The sequence below is a fragment of the Mustela erminea genome, chromosome 20 (genome assembly GCF_009829155.1).
Source record: "Mustela erminea isolate mMusErm1 chromosome 20, mMusErm1.Pri, whole genome shotgun sequence".
In the NCBI taxonomy this organism is placed as follows: Eukaryota; Metazoa; Chordata; class Mammalia; order Carnivora; family Mustelidae; genus Mustela; species Mustela erminea.
In genome coordinates this window covers 29,056,859-29,074,884 of record NC_045633.1, presented here as the reverse complement: position 1 = coordinate 29,074,884, position 18,026 = coordinate 29,056,859, and the positions used below count along the sequence as shown (strand labels likewise).

The 18,026-nt window shown below is 57.4% G+C and overlaps 1 protein-coding gene across 1 annotated transcript; it reads left to right on the top strand.

Annotated features, from left to right (window-relative positions):
- Positions 1-1,084: 1,084 nt before the first annotated feature.
- Positions 1,085-8,999, top strand: ZNF853 (zinc finger protein 853). The gene is made up of 4 exons (XM_032326929.1): positions 1,085-1,647; positions 2,416-2,533; positions 5,153-5,309; positions 5,898-8,999. The coding sequence occupies exons 1-4, from the start codon at positions 1,636-1,638 to the stop codon at positions 7,651-7,653; spliced, it is 2,043 nt and encodes a 680-aa protein (XP_032182820.1). The 5' UTR covers positions 1,085-1,635; the 3' UTR covers positions 7,654-8,999.
- The last annotated feature ends 9,027 nt before the right edge of the window (positions 9,000-18,026 follow it).

Genomic DNA, 18,026 nt, shown 5'->3' with positions numbered 1-18,026 from the left:
GCAGAGTGCTGTCCCATTCCACAGATGCAAAGGAATAATCTGCCTCATTACCCAACCAGAAGAAGCCATGGTGAATCTAGAATTTTCTGCTTCCAAAGCTAAGCTCTTGCTGCACTGGTTCCCCTGATGAGGCAGAGCCGGTTCTCGGGCATCTAGAGCACCCAGTCTGGGGGTGAGGAAGGGCTGGAGGAGAAGTCCTCAACTCCACAGCCTGTGGGGACAGTAAGCATCCAAAAATGGAACAAGGGGGTGGCCCTGCGAGCATGGAGACCCTAAGGAGGGAGGAGGACATGACCACACCGCCTCCCATGAGGCGTTCCCATACTCTAGCCCAGGACCACCTCTCCAAGGCCAGATCTTGGGCTTTTTCAAGAGAATTGGAGTATTTTGATTTTAATGCGAACTCTCCAGATTCGGGTAGTGCAGCAAAGTGATGGGATATCAAGATGGTCAGGTAAGGCTTCCCTGAGGAGGAGACCCCCGACTCCGGGGTCAGGGGCAGCTTGGCCTGTCGTGGGAGGCCTCAGCACAGCGCTACTGGGCTGGGAACCTGGGGAGGGCTGAGGTTGGGGTGGTGGAGGGAGGCCTGACCCGTGGGGCTTGTGCACAGAGACAGTGAGCCTGGCTTACCCTTCAGTTAAAGAGGGTGGCTTCCACCGCCCCATCTGGTCCTTTGGGGTCCCAGCCCAAGGTCCAAGCACGCACAAACTCTGCCCCGGCCCCCGCCTCCGCCCACCAGCCCTGTCTTCATCATCCCAGGCTCCAGGAGGAGGGGTTCAAGGGGCCGAGGGGGCGGCCTGTTTTGGGTCCAATGGTGGGGGGACGGATTGGGGCCCCCCCATTAGGTGAGTGTCCTCTAATAGAGTGCTAATGAACCCCAACCTGGCCCCGGGCCAGGGGCGCCCCGAGGCTGCACCCGGCCCCCCGGGGGGTGGGGGTGGCAGGGCCCGGCCGGGAGCCCTGTGGGTGAGCGGCCGGGCCAGGAAGGGTTAAGCCCACCGAGCTCGCGGCGGCCTAGAGCGGCGGCGGCGGCGGCGGCGGCGCGGGGGCCGGGGCGCGGGGCGCGCGGGTGGCGGGCGGGGGACAGGATGCGGATGCCGGGGGGACTTCCTGTGCCGGCCCCGCCGCCCCCGCCCCCGGCCCGGCCCGCTGCCCGCTGCCCGCCGCCCGCCGGACGCAAGCTCGGGCGGGCGGGCGAGCCAAGGGGACCCCGGCGCGGGCCGCCCCCCGCCCGCTGGCTCCGGGCACCTGTGGCCGCCGGCGGACCCCGGCCGGACCCGGGCTGACCCCCGGCTGGGCCGAGACCGGTGTCGCCCGGTACCCCCGCGGCCCTCGCTCGGGACCCGCGCCCCGCCGGCCCCCGGCCCGCTCCCCGCCCCCTTCCCCCGGGAGCCGACGCCAACTTCAGGTCGCCAACTCCGCTCGGCCCCTTTTTGGGCCCAGGGCGACCTCCACCGCCCTGACCGCGACAGGCCCGCCGCAGTGCCCAGAAAGGCCCCCGGTGGCCCAGCGCCTCCCCGGCTGTTTCTGGATGGAGGCGCCTCGGGAGGGAGCTGGCTGACGCTCCGGCCCGCGCTCTCCAGCCGCTGCTGACCACACCTCCCCTGGAGCGGAGGCCGCTGCGAGGAGCCGGAGATGCTGCCCCAGGTGGGCCCGGCGGAGGGGGGGGGGGGGAGGGCGGGGAGGGCGGGGGGACTGCTCTCTGGAGGGCTTCTGGACTGGATTCTGGAAAGGGGAGCTGAAGTTAGGAGGGGAGGCAAGACTGGATGTGGCGACACCTCCGCAGGGGCCAGGGTGGAGGCAGGAGAGGGCTGAGGAACCTTCCAGACTTCAGGAGCCGGTGGGCCAAGGCTGCTTCCAAGGGCTGCCATCCTCTGAAACCTGCCTTCCCAGGGAGCTGCGGTGGCACCTGGAACCTGTGGCCCGCTGGTGGCCTTGGAAGGCTGGGGTGAACCCCAACAGTGGTTTGGGAGGCAAGAAACCAGGGAAGGGAACACACTTGTCGGTGCTTTGAAGGGGGCGGTGGAACGGGAGATGTTTCTCTTTTTCTGCAAACTTCCTCAGATGTCCCTGGTGGGACTCTGGCTCCCCAGCGAAGGCTGGTTCCCCCAGTCGGATCTCAGCGAGGAGCAGGTGCACCAGCAGCCCCTCAGCCTGGGGCTGAGCGTGGGCCCTGCAAAGTCAGGAGAGGAAGGAACTGCCTCTGGCCCGGGGGAAATGAATGGGCCCTGGGAGCTGAGCCTCCAGGCCGCCCTGCTCCTCCCTTCCTCAGCTGTGGATTGCACCGTCCTCCTTTCCAGGCTGGGTGGAGATGCCGGCTCTGGGGTTCAAGTAGGAGAAGGAGGGCTCTCTGGCAGTCGGTGTCCCTGGGGTGGGGACTCACCTGAACAGCTTCCTTCCTTCCTCTCAGCACAGCTGGCTCCCCGGGATCTTGGTCTGAACGCTAGGATGGAGCTGGGGGCAGCGACCGAGACCTTCGTGCTGGAGCTTCGGTGTCTTGAAGATGGGGGCCCGGGGCCTGGCACCCTCTCAGGTAAGGGGCTGGAGAGGAGTGTGGCTCTGACCTAAGCTGGGAGATAGCCCTCAGGCCCCCTTGAGGATCTTTTGCCAGAGCCCCAGGGGCTGCAGGGTCGGGGGGCAGCCAGCTGTCTGCAAGGGCGCTCCGCTGGTGGTTTCCAGGTGGGGAGGGCTGGCCGCAGCCGCTCACGCCCCGCCCACTGCCTGGAACAACACTGGCCGGTTCGCCTTAGGATTTTCAGAGGCGCCTCTGTCATGCTGTGGTTTTGCTGGTGACAGGCTCTTAACAGTGCAGACATTTCACAGTCCATGCCCTGGACCCCGGATGTGTGCTGGCTGGCTGGGAGCTGCTGCTGTGTCCCCAGTGGTCAGGTAGTCTCCACTGTCCTCCCACCTGTCCTGGGCTCCGGACTCATGTTCTCAGATTGAATTCAGGGGCTCTCTCCCACTGCCCCCCCCCAACCCCAGGCATTGCCCCCCTCCCCGGCTTCTCTTTTTCCTGGGGCCTTCTCTGACCTTGTCTGCTTTTCCTGACCTTTGCTTCCATCCATCTTTCTCCCTTTTTGCCCAGAGGCAAATGTGGCCCTGTAGAACCTTCCAAGATGCCTTCTCCCCCTGGGGCCCACTCTGGTCCAATTTCCCTCTCTGTCCTTTGAGGGCACTGAGTGAGGTCCAGGCCAGGGTTGAACAGCATGGAAAGAACCAAAGCAATTAGAGGGGTTGGGTGGGGATGTGTGGATGAAATGAGGGGTCTTCCAGCTCAAATATTTAACCGACAACAGTCTTGCAAGGGTATGGTAGGCACCTCAGATGATAATAATATGTTTACTAAAACATCATTGTTAAAAATGCTGATGTGACTGCAGGAAGCCAGGACCGGCCACACGGCCAAGTGCTATGCTAAAATATGAGGACTGACACAAAGGCACAACGTGTCCCTGCTGCTCCCAGAGGTGGCAGACCTGCTGGGGAGTGGGGGGGTGGATGGACAGGTTTGCGTGGCTCTGTCACCACACGCCTACTCCTGGCTGGTGTGCGTATGTGAAAACTACTTGTCTGTTAGCCTATGCAAACGTTATGAGGAATAGTTTCCTGAAAGGAAATTACTTACATGGAGACTATCCCTTGGTTTTATTCTGTCAATATACTCCTGGAAGAGTGGCCAGAAAGCAAAATGTTAAAAATTGCACCCCTGCTCTCCGTTACAAAAATGAAAACATGAGGCGGTAGGAAGAGCGATTGTTGAAGGCGGACTGGGGAATGGAGCAGGCCTCTTTAGATTTTCTGGTAACACAGTATGAATGCTCAAAATGGGAAACGACATGTGGCTAATGGGCAGTGACATGTGACAACAGAGTGACGCGTAGGTGGCAGGAGTTACTGTACACCTGTACAGTGCTGGGCCACACCTGTCCCCCCTTGAGTCCTCACTGTGTCCCTGAGAAGGGTCGCTGTCCTTTTACAGACAGGGATACTTGGGTTCCCAGAGGCTCTGTGACTGGCCAGTCACTGTGCGGACGCAGGACTATGGGATTAGTCCTTTCCATTCCAGACTAATAGTCTCAAACATGTCCCATCTCTAGGCTCCTTCAAACAGGGCTAGCTGTGTCCTTGGCATTTCCGAACTGTTCGTCAGTTTGTGAACGAATTTCCTAACCCACAGGCAGAGGGATTTGTCAGGCACATGCCAGGTTCTAGAGGCTAGGCCCTTCCTGCCTCACGCACGGAGCTGGAAGCGGGGGTATCCTGAGGCTGTTACCGACGGGTGGGGGGGGGTGGCTCTGGGGCTGTAGGAGGCTGAGAGCCACTAACTGGTAGAGTTAGGGCCTGACCTGAGGACTTCCCACTGGAAACCTAGTGCTCTCTCTGACACTTCAGGGACTTTTAGAAAACATCTGTGGTAATATTAACAAGTAGCTTTAGAGAGATTCTTTATTACTGGGGCTCTTGGGTAGCTCAGTTGTTAAGCATCTGCCTTCGGCTCAGGTCATGATCCCAGGGTCCTGGGATCGAATCCCGCACCAGGCTCTCTGCTTAGTGGGGAGCCTGCTTCTCCTTCTGCCTGCTGCTCCCCTGGTCGTGCTTGCCATCTCTCTCTCTCTCTCTGTCAAATAAATAAAGCCTTTTTTAAAAAGAGAGAGATTCTATATTATTTACAGAGAAGGCAAGTTCGCTTATTTAAGGCATGACCCTAAGTGAGGTCAGAGTTCAGCATGGGCTTGTGGCTTAGCTGTCAGGGTGACTTGTTTGCTGATTCCCACTGGATGGTAATTAAGCCCAAGAGACTTCTCAGGGAATGGTATTGGGGAGCCCCAGACGCCCAAGCTCTTGTCACTGTCAAGATCTAAGCATGGAGGCTGTATGGAGGAAGGCCCAGAAGAGAGGTCGCAGAGCCAGGGTCCAGAGCAGATATTCGGGCACATTTCTAAGCCAGTCCCACGCCTCTGGGCATTTCAGTTTCTGCCCCAGTACGATGGCCAATTGACCTGATCTCTTTGGGCCCCTGCTGAGAGTTCAACAGTGTGTCCTAGAGTGGCAGTGTGTGGGGCAGGGTTAGCGGGGAGGCCGTGGGGGTCTGACCCCGAGAGCTGCCTGTGCATCCTTCTCTCCTGGCTTCCTGCCGTTTCCACTGCAGGTGGCAGCGGTGGGGTTGAGAGTCAAGAGGAGGAAGAGGCTCGGGAGAAGAACGGCAGCCCCCCACGGCCAACAGGCTCAGCCCGGATGGGGGCCGGGGGACTCGCCGAGGAAGCACAGCCCGGACAGCAGGACCTGCAGCGACAACAGCCAGAGCAGCTGCAAGAGCAGCTACCGCAAAGCCCGCCGTCAGGTCTGCAGCTGGAATTGCAGCAGCAGCAGCAGCAGCAGCAGCAGCAGCAAGCTGGGCAAGGCCGGCTGCCCCAACAAAACAAGGACCTGCCTGGAACACCCCAACCTGTGCCCCCTGGGCAGCTGAGACCACAGCTGGGGCTGATGCAACAGCAGGAACGAGCACAGGAGCAGCAAGAGCAGGAGCAACAACAGAAACAGTTACAGCAGCAGGAACAGTTACAGCAGCAGCAGCAGCACCTGCGGCAGGAACAATTACAGCAGCAGCCACCCCAGCACCTGCGGCAGGAACAGTTACAGCAGCAGCAGCAGCACCTGCGGCAGGAACAATTACAGCAGCAGCCACCCCAGCACCTGCGGCAGGAACAGTTACAGCAGCAGCAGCAGCACCTGCAGCAGGAACCGTTACAGCAGCAGCAGCAGCAGCAGCACCTGCGGCAGGAACAGTTACAGCAGCAGCAGCAGGAGCACCTGCAGCAGGAACCGTTACAGCAGCAGCAGCAGCACCTGCAGGAACAGTTACAGCAGCAGCAGCACCCACAGCAGGAACAATTACAGCAGCAGCAGCAGCAGCAGCAGCAGCACCTGCAGCAGGAACAATTACAGCAGCAGCAGCAGCACCTGCAGCAGGAACAATTACAGCAGCAGCAGCAGCACCTGCAGCAGGAACAGTTACAGCAGCAGCAGCAGCACCTGCAGCAGGAACAGTTACAGCAGCAGCAGCAGCAGCACCTGCAGCAGGAACAGTTACAGCAGCAGCAGCAGCACCTGCAGCAGGAACAGTTACAGCAGCAGCAGCAGCAGCACCTGCAGCAGGAACAGTTACAGCAGCAGCAGCAGCAGCACCGGCAGCAGGAACAGTTACAGCAGCAACAGCAGGAACAGCAGAAGCAGGAGGAACAGTTACAGCAGCAGCAGCACCTGCAGCAGGAACAGTTACAGCAGCTGCCACAATACCAGTTGCAGCAGCTGCAGCAACAGCAGGAACAGCAGAAGCAGGAGGAACAGTTACAGCAGCAGCAGGAGCAGTTACAGATGCAGCACCTGCAGCAGCAGCAACAGTTACAGCAGCAGCACTTCCAGCAGCAACAGTTACAGCACCTGCAGCAGCAGCAGCAGCAGCAGCAGCAGCAGCAGCAGCAGGAACTATTACAGCGACAGCAGCAGGAGCAGTTACAGATGCAGCACCTGCAGCAGCAGCAACAGTTAGAGCAGCAGCAGCTGCTGCAACAGCAAGAGCAGCCGCCGCCCCGTCCCCTGGAGCCAGAGGAGGAGGAAGAGGTGGAGCTGGAGCTCATGCCGGTGGACCTGGGGACAGAGCAGGAACTGGAGCGGCAGCGGCAGGAGCTAGAGCGGCAGCAGGAGCTGGAGAGACAACAGGAACAGCGGCAGCTGCAACTCAAACTGCAGGAGCAGCTGCAGCAGCTGGAGCAGCAGCTGGAGCAGCAGCAGCAGCAGCTGGAGCAGCAGCAGCTGGAGGGGCAGCAGGAGGTGCAGCTGGAGCTGACCCCGGTGGAGCTGGGAGCCCCGCCGCAGGAGGTGCAGCTGGAGCTGACCCCCGTGCAGCCAGAGCTGCAGCTGGAGCTGGTGCCCGCGGCAGGGGGAGGCGGGCCCGCCGCCCCGGGGGCTCCAGCCGCGGTGGTGGTGGCCCCACCGGGCTACGTGGTGCTGCAAGAGCTCATGGTGCTGCCGGCCGTGGCGGCGCCCGCCGTGGTGGCCATCCCGGGCCCCGCGGGCAGTGCGGCGCTGACTCCGGCCCGGCAGCGGCGGCGGCGGCGTGCGCGGGACCGGCCGACCATCTGCGGGGAGTGCGGCAAGGGCTTCAGCCGCAGCACGGACCTGGTGCGCCACCAGGCCACGCACACGGGCGAGCGGCCGCACCGCTGCGGCGAGTGCGGCAAGGGCTTCTCGCAGCACTCCAACCTGGTGACGCACCAGCGCATCCACACGGGCGAGAAGCCCTATGCGTGCTCCTACTGTGCCAAGCGCTTCAGCGAGAGCTCGGCGCTCGTGCAGCACCAGCGCACGCACACGGGCGAGCGGCCCTACGCCTGCGGCGACTGCGGCAAGCGCTTCAGCGTCTCGTCCAACCTCCTGCGCCACCGGCGCACACACTCGGGCGAGCGGCCCTACGTGTGCGAGGACTGTGGCGAGCGCTTCCGCCACAAGGTGCAGATCCGGCGCCACGAGCGCCAGCTGCACGGCGCCGGCCGCTCGCGAGGCCTGGGCCTGCTCCGCAGCACGCGCGCCGCCACGGGCGGACCCCCGCGCTCCGAGCAGGCGGCGGGGGCTGCTGATAAGGCGCCGTGACCGTGACCGGTGGGGACTGGAGGCCGGGGGCGTGCGCTTGGGCCTGAAAGGGCGTGGCCTCCTCCCGCCTTGCCCTGATTGGTGGCCACGGCTGGGCTCCCGGCTCTCTTCCTGCTCAGCGGAGGGGAGGCCACGTGCACACACACGGCCCCTCGGAAACGCTCCACGCGGGGGAGCGCTGCTGGGGCCGAGTGGCACGGATGTTGCACATTGGGATGAACGGCATGCTGCACAAATTTGTGACTGGGTACTGATCCTCAATCCTCGAAGAGTCGGCCAGAGCCCTTCCCCCGGAAAACCGGACTTCGTGGAGGGGAGAGCCACGGGAGAAACCTGCCAGTGACACGTGTGACCGCTGGCGACCTTAGACATGCCTCGGACACTAACCAGGGAATCAAATGTATGTGGTAAAACGCACACGGATAGGATTTGATCCTGGTGAAAATTTCTTCAAGGAAAAAAAAAATGGGGAGATAAGGAAATTTAACTGCACTTTGTAGAAAACCGATCAAGGCATTAAATTGTCCTCAAAGGCATTTGCCTTGAAAGTACTTTCTAGAATGAGAATGCATCAGGGTGGATATCATCCTGATTGAAATGTTGGTGTTCATAAGCACAGGGTCAGTGTCCACTGGGTCAATGCACAAATGCCAGGAAGCCCTTCCCCAGTGTAAGCTAACCCTTCCCTCCTGGGAAACCCAGGGTTTTAGCGAGTGTGGGAGGCAGGCTCTCACCCTCTTTGCTGCCAAGGTCCCACGCCCACGGTGGTGTGTCCAGTGTTCTCTTGAGCAGGAGCCTGCGGTTGAAACAGAGGGCATTCCGAGAATGCTCTCCAAGGTCCAGCTTGGGGAAGGAGCTCTAAGATCCTTCCCCACCACCGCCACCTCCCTGCAACCCTCCAGCTCTCGGCTTCTCTGTTGCTTATCTGGGGACTAAGCCTATGGGGTTGGGGCCTTGAGACCCAGGAGCGGGGTTCTCCTGGGCCAGGCTATGCAGGGCGCTGGCCTGAGCAGATCCTGCCTGGTCATTGGTGGGGTCAGAGGGGAAAATTGGGGGGACAAAGGTTGGAGGCAACAGAAATGCTCTTTACAAAGTTTACAAAATTGTCGGGGGGTCTTATGAGCATCGGCAAGGTTAATGCCTGTGGGAAGGCAGGACGGTGGAGGAGGCTGCCCGCCCCTTCTGCCCCCAAGTGCTTCCTGCTCTTGACTTCCCATGTGTGGCTGCTTCCATCCTGCCTCTCTCAGTGCTCCCTGCTTCTCCTTTACTAACACAGCCTGCTACATTTTACAAATGTGTTGGTTAAGTGAGAAACAAAAATTGAAAAATAAATTTAAATAAGGAAATGCGTTGTCTTGTCTCTGTGTTTTTCACGACTGGGTTTTGTGTCCTGCCACTGGTTTCATTTCTACAGAAGAGTTTCCCGGTTGCCCTAGAGTAAAGGGACTTCCTATTCAGTCCCATGCTCAGTGCTCCTCACCCCAGACACCGCTGGCCTAGGATGTTGATTCTCTGCCCACATCCTGGGTGGATCCTTCTGCATCCCTGCTCCCACCAGCCTCCCCTGGCCCTTTCCTTGACCAGCCTTCTGTAATCTGCAGCCGAGGAACCCGGGACAGGGGCCCATGTCCAGGTGGGTAGGCCAAGCCTGTCGGTAGGTGAAGGCCCTGTGTTGGGGGGGTTTGTCCCAGGTGCAAAGCAGGCAGCCCCCCAGTGGTGACAGGCATTGCTGAAGAGCTCACAGCCCAGTAGCAGAGACACACACACACATAAATGGTCATACAGTGGGACGGGGGATGCGGAGGGGGGGACAGAGCACCTGAGTCTGACATGGGGGAGCCAAGGGGCCTCAAAGGAGAAGTCCTAGCTGGACCATAAGGTGTATGCAAGGTGAGGACAGGTGGAACTAGAGGGGAAGGTGATTCAGACAGAAGTCTCAGGGTGCAATGGAGGAGAGCCAGAGAGGGCCTGATGTGATTCGGAGTGGTGAGAGTTTCCTGATGGCTGGGCCATAGGTGTTACAGGAGACAGGTGGTGAAAGGCAGAAATAGGGGCTAGATTTCGTGGAACCCATTGGCCCCAGACTCCCAGATTCATCCTGTTTACTGCCCTGACTTCGCCCCAGACCTTCTCAGCATCCCTGTCACCTTTGTTAGGTGTCTCCATTCCAACAGGCATCTAAGACTAGGCAGGCCTGCCCTCTGTGCCCGCCCACCCCATCCCCAATAACTCCTGATTCTGGAAGTCCAGCCAAGTGTGGTCCCATGGGTCAGGCTCTGTCCCCCACCCACCCACCCCTGATCCCTGCCCCCATCACCCAACTCCCCCAACCTTGTTTTTGCCGCCTAACCACAAACCAGCTCGGTCCGCAGTCCTGGCTACTCTCCACCTCCATTCCTCCATTCCTATCAGCAGTCTGGGCAGCAGAGACAGGAATAGGCACCCTCCTCCATGCCCAAGAGGGGTGGCAGCCACAGCACTTGAGCTGTCCCTCGCTCCTATACTTTTGCCTTGAACAAATGTCACAGCAGAACCTTGGTGCAGTCCATGGGGTGGCTTGGTCCAGAAGCTGCGCTGCCCACCCACCTGCCCCCCGCCAGAGTGCCTAGGGCCCATGTCCGTGCTCCCCACCCCAGTGTCCCTGCATCCCGAGCCCCCGTCTCTGCAGCTCATCCCCATTTACAGCTCCCAGGGCCAGTGCATCCCAGACTTGGATTCCTGTGTCAGGAGTAGGGGATCCTGGTTGCAGAGATGTCTGACAGGCCGGGCCCCAGGGCTGTGTAGCAGGGAGCTGGGGTCCTCATCTCCCTTGGCCCTGGGAAGAGCTCCCTGTCCACCTGCTAGTTGTAGTTCCACCCATGTCCAGGGGTTCTTTCTTCGACTTGAGCCAATGGCCACCACGTTCACATCACCTGTGCCCTGGCTCGTTGTGGGGGATGCTGCTTTCCAGTGTTTAGCCTGGCTAAACCATGTGTGTTGGGAGACATGAGCACTAAGAAATGATGTTTTGTTTTTTTTTTAATATTTTATTTATTTATTTGACAGAGAGAGAGAAAGCGCACAAGATGGAAGAGCAGCAGGCAGAGGGAGAGAGAGAAGCAGGCTCCCCATGTAGCTGGGAGCCCAATGCAGGGCTCCATCCGAGGACCCTAGGATCATGACCCAAGCTGAAGGCAGCCACTTAACCAATGGAGCCACCCAGGTTCCCCCAGAAAAGAAGTTTCTTAGTGGTTGGGAATTTTGTAAAGGGGTCCAGACTTAAGGCTGGCTCATCAAGTGAAAAATTACAATGTGAATTTTTTTTAAAAAGCTCACAAAATTACCAAGAGTGCCATCAGTCTTAATTTTTCATATAATGATTGTATCTATAAGGGTTTGCAAAAGATATGGATCATGTTTTTGTGAGGGGGTCAGGAAAGGGCTCCAGGGTTTATGTACTTTAGGGACTAGTGCTAGAGAGAGGGACCTGGTGTGAAATCCTTCCTGCCCCTTGGTGATGTGTTCGTCACCATAATGACAGTAGAGCAGGGTGTCATGTTGCTTTCTTAGTGATTAGGTAAATATCTCTTTGGGCTGGTCCTTGGGCTGTATTTGTGTCATATCAGGAGCTGGCTGACTAAACCCTGAATTCTCTAAAATGGAAAATCCCCAGGAAAGGAGATAAAGTCAAATCTATAAAACAGAAAAGAGCTGGACTCTTGTTACTGGTCTTTGATTCCTTTCAGTCAGCTTGGTATCTTTTAGGAAATACCAGTATCTCTCCAGGGAGGACTTGGGGATTGGAATTCCAGCTACCAGTTACTATGTGACAATTTTCCTTGCCTGCAAAATGGGAGCAAGAGTGTTCATAGTTCTGGGTTATTGTGTATCAAACACAATAGTACAGGGGGCAAAATAGTACAGGCAAAGAGGCAAAAGGGCCCAGCACACATTAGGCCCTTTGAATATGTTCGTTGCTTCTAAAGCAAGAGTCAAACATAAATTCCTTCTTCTGGTTGGATTTTCCAAGATAAGGCTTCCTACTATTCCAATGCTAAAAAATGTAGACATTGTAGAAATGAATCGTGAGCACCCCAGATGGTAGAAGGGCATAGTTATGCCCTTAGGAGCCTCCCCTGCAGGTAGGATCTGGTAGGGTCCCCAGCCTCCACCCAGGCTTCTCTCTAGGACCTGAGGAGTTGTTGGTCTCCCAGACTGGGGTGTTACAAAAATCTAAAGCTCAGGAAGACCACACAGAGCTCTTAATTCCCAGCCAAGCCTGCATCTCTTGATTCCTCCTTTCAGTGGCTGGCAGCACCATCTATCTGGGGACATGAAGACCCAAGCCCAGGAGTCCTTCTAGATGTCTCCTGCTTTATCTAATGCCCTCTGCTTCTGCTAATGATTGTTGTGCAACGGTGACTAAAAACAGCATGTGCTTTATTATTTCTCATGTCTTTGCAGTCGCCTGGGCTCAGCCGGGAGGTTCTTCTGCTCCATGTGATGTCATCTGATGGTTCGGTGGGGTGGGACATGGGTTCATCATGAGGCTGGTAGTTGATACTGGTGGTCAGCTGGGAGCTCAGTGGGGCTGTCCCCCGGAGCAGCTCCACATAATCTCTCTGTGAAGTGTGTATCTCTCAGTAGAGTCTGGGTCCCAAGAGACCTGGGCTTGGGATCTGTAAGGCTTCTTATGATCTAGCCTTTAAAGTGGTGGAGTTCACTTATGTCAAAAGTTAATTAAAATGAAATCACTGTCCCAGCCCAGATCGAGGGGTTGTAGTATCCAGCCCCACATCGGGCTCTGAACTGGGCATGGAGGCTGCTTGGAATTTTCTCTCACCCTCTGCCCCTTCCCCCACCCAAAAAGATAGAAGTCAGCTGTAAAAATAAATGCAGTGGAAACAAAACGATGTGGTTAAAATACAGCGAGACCCAGTTGTCTGGTGGAAGCTCCGAATTCAAGGCTTGCCCTGTCTTTGTCTAAAGGCTGATGAGCGAATATGGGAGAGGTGTTGGAGACCAGCAGCACTGCAGAGAGACCTTCTCCTGGACAGTATCAGAGGATGCGGAGGAGAAGGGAGAAGTGACAGGAAGACAGGAAAGGCAACAAGGTAACAACTGGGTGTTACTGAGAATCCTTCCCAGTAACCCCTTAAACTATCTCTGTCCCACATGACCTGTAGGAGAAAATCTGAATTCCTTACCTAAGAATAAAAGGCTTTTCAGGTTCTCTTTGACTACCCCCCCCATCTTTTAGGCTCCTTCCTACCACATTCTGCCAGACCCTACAATCTCTGGTCATAAGATTGACTTACCCTCCCAATTTACTCTCAACTTATTCATCTGTTTTAGGAATAAGTAAAGAAACAATGGCGCAATAAATACATATATAAACACAAATCAAATTTGAACAAGCCCATTTAATCTGAGCCCTGGTGATTTCTGCCTCTTGCTCCAGCAACCTGGCTTATGGGGTTGCTGAGAGACTCAGTCAGGACAGGGGAGGGAAGGAACCGGCTGAGGTGGGAGAGGGGATGAGGGGAGGCTGTCCATGACATTGGGCAGCTGCTAGAGCAGCCCGGGACCACCCCCATCGGGATGTCTCTCACCTGAGGACAGTAACACCTTAGTTTGTATCAACCGTTGCTTCACTGGGCTTTCCTGGTGCTCGTTGCTGAACTCAATCTCGACAGATTTCCCAAATCCACCTGGAGAGCTAGTTTAAAAACACCTTTAAAAAAAAAAAAAGGATGTAAGAAATCCAAATGGTACCCCAAAGCATAGACTTCTGCATTAATACACATTCCATATCCTTGTTATAGATATGTAACAGTTTTGGGACCTGTAAAGATGTAGTCGTGAGATTGAGTTTCCCAGAGGAGTCTTCTGCCCAGTTCCTGCTTGGCCTTCCAGGGGAATGATGCTACCACCTTCAGGGACTGGCCCCTGGTCCGGGCAGAGCTCACTCCCATTCAGCTCTTAGGAGTTACTCAACTCTCTCCTCTTGCAGGAAGCCCTCCTGGGCTTTTCCTAGGCTCTCATGCCATGGACCGGCAAGGAGCCCAGCACAGAGGGGTGCAGACCAAAGTCCCCACCCAGCCCCACGTTCCCAGCATGGGGGGGGATGACAGAAGTGCAACCACTCAAAAGAACCAGAGCCACAGGGTAGTTAAGGCAGCAAAAACAGATTTTACTCAGGCCCTAATGCAATGGGGAAAGAGACCTCAGAAGAGAATTTGGATTCAGCAAGGACAAAAGAAGATTCACAGGAATCTTTTCACAAGGAGCAAGGTAGGGGGAAGTTGGTGGATGGACATTTACTAAGATGGGAGAAACATGAGGGGTAGGGGGAGACTCTAGTAAAACAGGATTCTTGCTGAGGGCAAGCCAGAGCAATCAGACCTCACAGTGGCCGAAGGGTTGACAGGGGGGGCGAGGTGGAGGGGATGGGGCCGAGAACCACGACCAGATACGGAGGGTGATCAGATACCAAGGGTGGGAATTCTGGCTAAACCAACTTGACAGGATTTTTGTTAAAAGTGGGTGATGCAGACAGACATGGAAGCTGGAAGTCAGGGCCTAATTGAGGTGAGGCCCAGGCTAAAAGTCTGGTTCGGGAAATGGTCTTTGTCACAACACGCCTCCCCCCCACAACCATCTGTCTACAGTCTAGACCCCACCCCTGCCATTGCAGGGGCATGGATTCAACCCTCTGCCCCTGTTGAGGGGAAACCTATATCATCTCTGCCTGCTCCCCCCTTTCTGCCCTCCACCTGCCCTGCATGGCCTTGGCGGGAGGTCTGGATGGACTCCTACGGAAGACTGGGCAGGCATGGCTTCTGGGGTTGGGGGGCCGAGGTGGGGAGGGGCTCCCTCTGGAAGGAAAATGGGCAGAGTCCTTCACAGTGTCCAAGATTGGAGAACCAGGGACTGTTCCCAGAGTGATCGAGTTCCCCCTAGAAAGTAAAAATTCCCATCTCTACTTGAGTCAGCTTGGTATCTTTTAGGAAATAGCAATGTCCCTCCAGGGAGGACTTGGGGATTGGAATTCCGGCCATCAGTTACTATGTGACCCTGTCACCTTGTGGCGTGGACTAGATATTTGTGTGTCCCCCCCCCCTCCAACTTACCCCTTTCCTATGTTAAAACCTAATGCTCAGTGTGATGGCATTAGGAGGGGGGGCCCTTTGGGGGGCCACCAGGTCATAGGTTGGAGCCCTTTCTGACAGCACTGATGCCCTTATAGAAGGGACCTCAGAGAGCTCCCTTGAGCCTTCTGCTGAATAAGGACCCAGGTTTTGGCTCTCTTTCAGTCTTGGCTGAAATGCCACCTGGCCCATGGCTCACAGGCCCCACCTCCTTGTTGGGACCCATGCTCCTCTGCCCCTGGGGGCTCTATGTCCCTTACTGCTGTCCTCCCCAGACCCATCCAGGTAGCATGGTGCAGGAGGAGCTCAAGCCAGGGCTAGCCCCTGTGTCTGGGAGAAGTCGCCGCTTCCCCTCTGCCCAGCTCTCCTCCACCTGGCCCTTCCCAGTGCGCTCCAGGGTGAAAGCTGCCGACTGACAGGTCAGTCCCTGGCTGGACTGAGTGGAAACGTCCAGTCTGGGTCTCTGTTGCTCCTGTTGCTTCCTGCTTTCTCAGGGTGCACAGGCCTGTGCAGGCCTTACCCCGGGACATACTGCCGGCCACCTCTCTGCGCTCTCCTTCTGGCTCAGAAGCAAAAATGGCACCAAACTCCTCTCGGTTCCAATAACCCCTAATATGGAATCCCAACACCTTGTCTGCATCTATAATTGCTATCTGAGGGTTCGCTGTCACTGCCACTGCAGTTCTGAGATCCCCAAGGTCAATGCCCAAAGCAGCATCTCTGGGAGGGTGGGGCCAGCACCCTAGTGGAATCGGGGCTCCAGCTTGCTTGTGCTGGTCTCCACTCCTGCTAATCTCTCTCCCCAGTCCACCCTGGCACCTCCCGTTGGCTTTCATGGCTCAGTATGCAGCCCTGAGCCAGAGACCCAAGTGAAGGTTCTGTCTCCTCGCCCTCCCCACCACCTAGACAGCAGGGTCTGAGCTCTTCAGAGAACCCCTGGCATGAGAACGGGCCCTGCACTCAGCGGAGGTACAGCTGTGCGAGGGAACATGGGCCATCCAAAGGAAAAGCTGGGATAAGGCTGCTGGCCTCAGAAGGAGTGGGGGTACCACTGAGGACCTGAGAATCTGCAGGAAGGCCAATGGCTGGGTCTTGGCTGTGACTGTGAGACCCAAGGAAACCCAAGCAATGGAGCTACCCAGAGCTTGTGGGAACATCGCTGCATGATGGGGTGAAGGAGAGGGAGGTGGGGAGTCAAGGCTGGAACCTGGGTCTCTGGCTCTCCAAGGCCCCTGGGAAGCGAGGTCCACCTGGCAGGAGCCCGCCCCTATGGCAATGTTCAGGTTCCGTGCCTATAGGTGTTGGGCAGCCCGTGCCAGTCCTGGCAGCCCTGGGCTTCGATGGCTGGGAGCATCAAGGCCCAGTGACTTGAGGACATGAGAGTCCCTGGCATGACCCAGCCATTTGGGACAGCCTAGCGCTGCTTGGAGCAGGCCCAAAGATGACCTGGGGCCCAGGGGAGGGTCGTCTGCAGGGGCTTGGCTAGTCAGAGGTGGATGGCAAGTCCCACACCCGAAGCACCCAATCCGGACCCAGTGGAGAGCTGACACAGAAGGAACCGGGCCAGGTGAGGTCGTAAGAGTGGGAATTATATTGATTTAACTATAAAATAAGCAAAGATACAAAGGCTCCTATCAAGTGGCTTGATTCCCACAGAATAGCAGGCGGTCTACCCCAGCACGCCTTGCTTCTGAAGTCACAGGTGTGGGGCAGGGGAGGAGATTATCTTACCGGAGTGTCCCAAGCCTAACTGACCTTGGACATGCCGACTGGGCAGCAGAATCTGGGGCCTTTGTGCAGCGCACCACGTGGGTGTCCTGGACAAGCTTTGGGGGACTTTGCCTGTCATAGGGCCAGAGGGAGTAGAGGCTCACAGAGGGGACAACACAGAGAGGCCTAGGGGAGGCAGTCTCCCTGCTCAGCCTCTGGGGGACAGAGCGGGATGGAGGCAGAGCCTGCTGAGTGGCGAGAGTCTGGGGGGCTTCATGACTCGGAGATCTCCTCAGAGAAGGGAGGGGAAGAAATCAAGTCTGGTTTAGGTATCCAGCGGGGACAGGCCAGGAGGAGTTCTGAGGAGAAGCAGGATCCCTGCCTGATGAGGGGCTGGTTCTGTCCAGCCGCCGCCCTGGCCCGTACGTTCTCCACCCGGCTTTGGGCACTGGACTGTGATCGCAGCCCCGGGGCCCCTTGCCCTCCACAGAACAAGCAGATTCAGCCAATGGGCTGCCAGGAAAGGTGGGGAGGACAGGGCTGGGGTATTCTCACCCCTCGCCAGGGTCGCAGCTCCCACTGGGGGGGACCCCGTCTGCACTTCTGCTCTCCCCAGGCTGGATGACGTCCTTCCTTGCCACCCCCACCCCCCGCCCATTTCAGGGCCCGGTTCCAGTCTCGAGGCCTCTGTCCCTGTTGTTCCCCTTTACCTGGGCTCCACTGCTCCCGCTAGCTCTCTTCCACTCACACCCTCTCGTTGGGACTACCTGGGGAAGGAGGGTGGGGAAGGGTCTATGCTGGGGGTCTAGAGTTCAAAGGACCAGAGAGGAGGTGCCATGTGGAAGTGGGCACAGAGAGCAGCAAACCCCAGCCTCAACTGCAGGGGGTGCTAGTCGCCTCTCAGGGCCCCCTAACAGGTGCCCTGGAAACCATGGCCTTCGTGTGGGCAGAACTTCCGTTTTTTTCCATCTTTTTACAGGAGACCCTCAATTTTTTTAAAAAAAGATTTTATTTATTTATTTGACAGAGATTACAAGCAGGCAGAGAGGCAGGCAGAGAGAGGGGGGAAGCAGGCTCCCCACTGAGCAGAGAGCCCGATACGGGGCTTGATCCTACGACCCTGGGATCATGACTGGAGACCCTCAATTTTTAAGCGTTTAAAACATTTTTAAAATACGAGAAGCCAAAGACAATCACCGTGAAAAGTTAGTTTCAGCCGGAGGGTGGGCTGCTGGTGCTCTGGGCGGGAGAAGGCGAGGCTTGGGGGAGGGAACCGGGGGACAGTGGCTGCCGCATCCCTATGCAGGACACAGGTTTGAGTCCTGTGCGGAGGCCTGAGAAGATCAGGGGCTGAGGTCTGGGGAGGGGAGAAGCTGTTATTTCAGGCAGGTCTGAACCTGGCCTGAGCCCAGCCAGGTCGCTGCTCTGTCCTGAAGGTCCAAGGCCGGGTGGTGCCACGGAAAACTTAAGAACAATGATGCCTGTGGGGCGGGAGCTTGGGAAGGAGCAGGGCACCACCACTGCTGACTGGGG

Coding starts and splice junctions, on each gene's coding strand:
- ZNF853 (XM_032326929.1), top strand. Junction 2,534..5,152: donor GGGGCCTGGCACCCTCTCAG/GTAAGGGGCTGG, acceptor TTTCCACTGCAG/GTGGCAGCGGTGGGGTTGAG. Junction 5,310..5,897: donor CAGCGACAACAGCCAGAGCA/GCTGCAAGAGCA, acceptor GCAGGAACAATT/ACAGCAGCAGCAGCAGCAGC.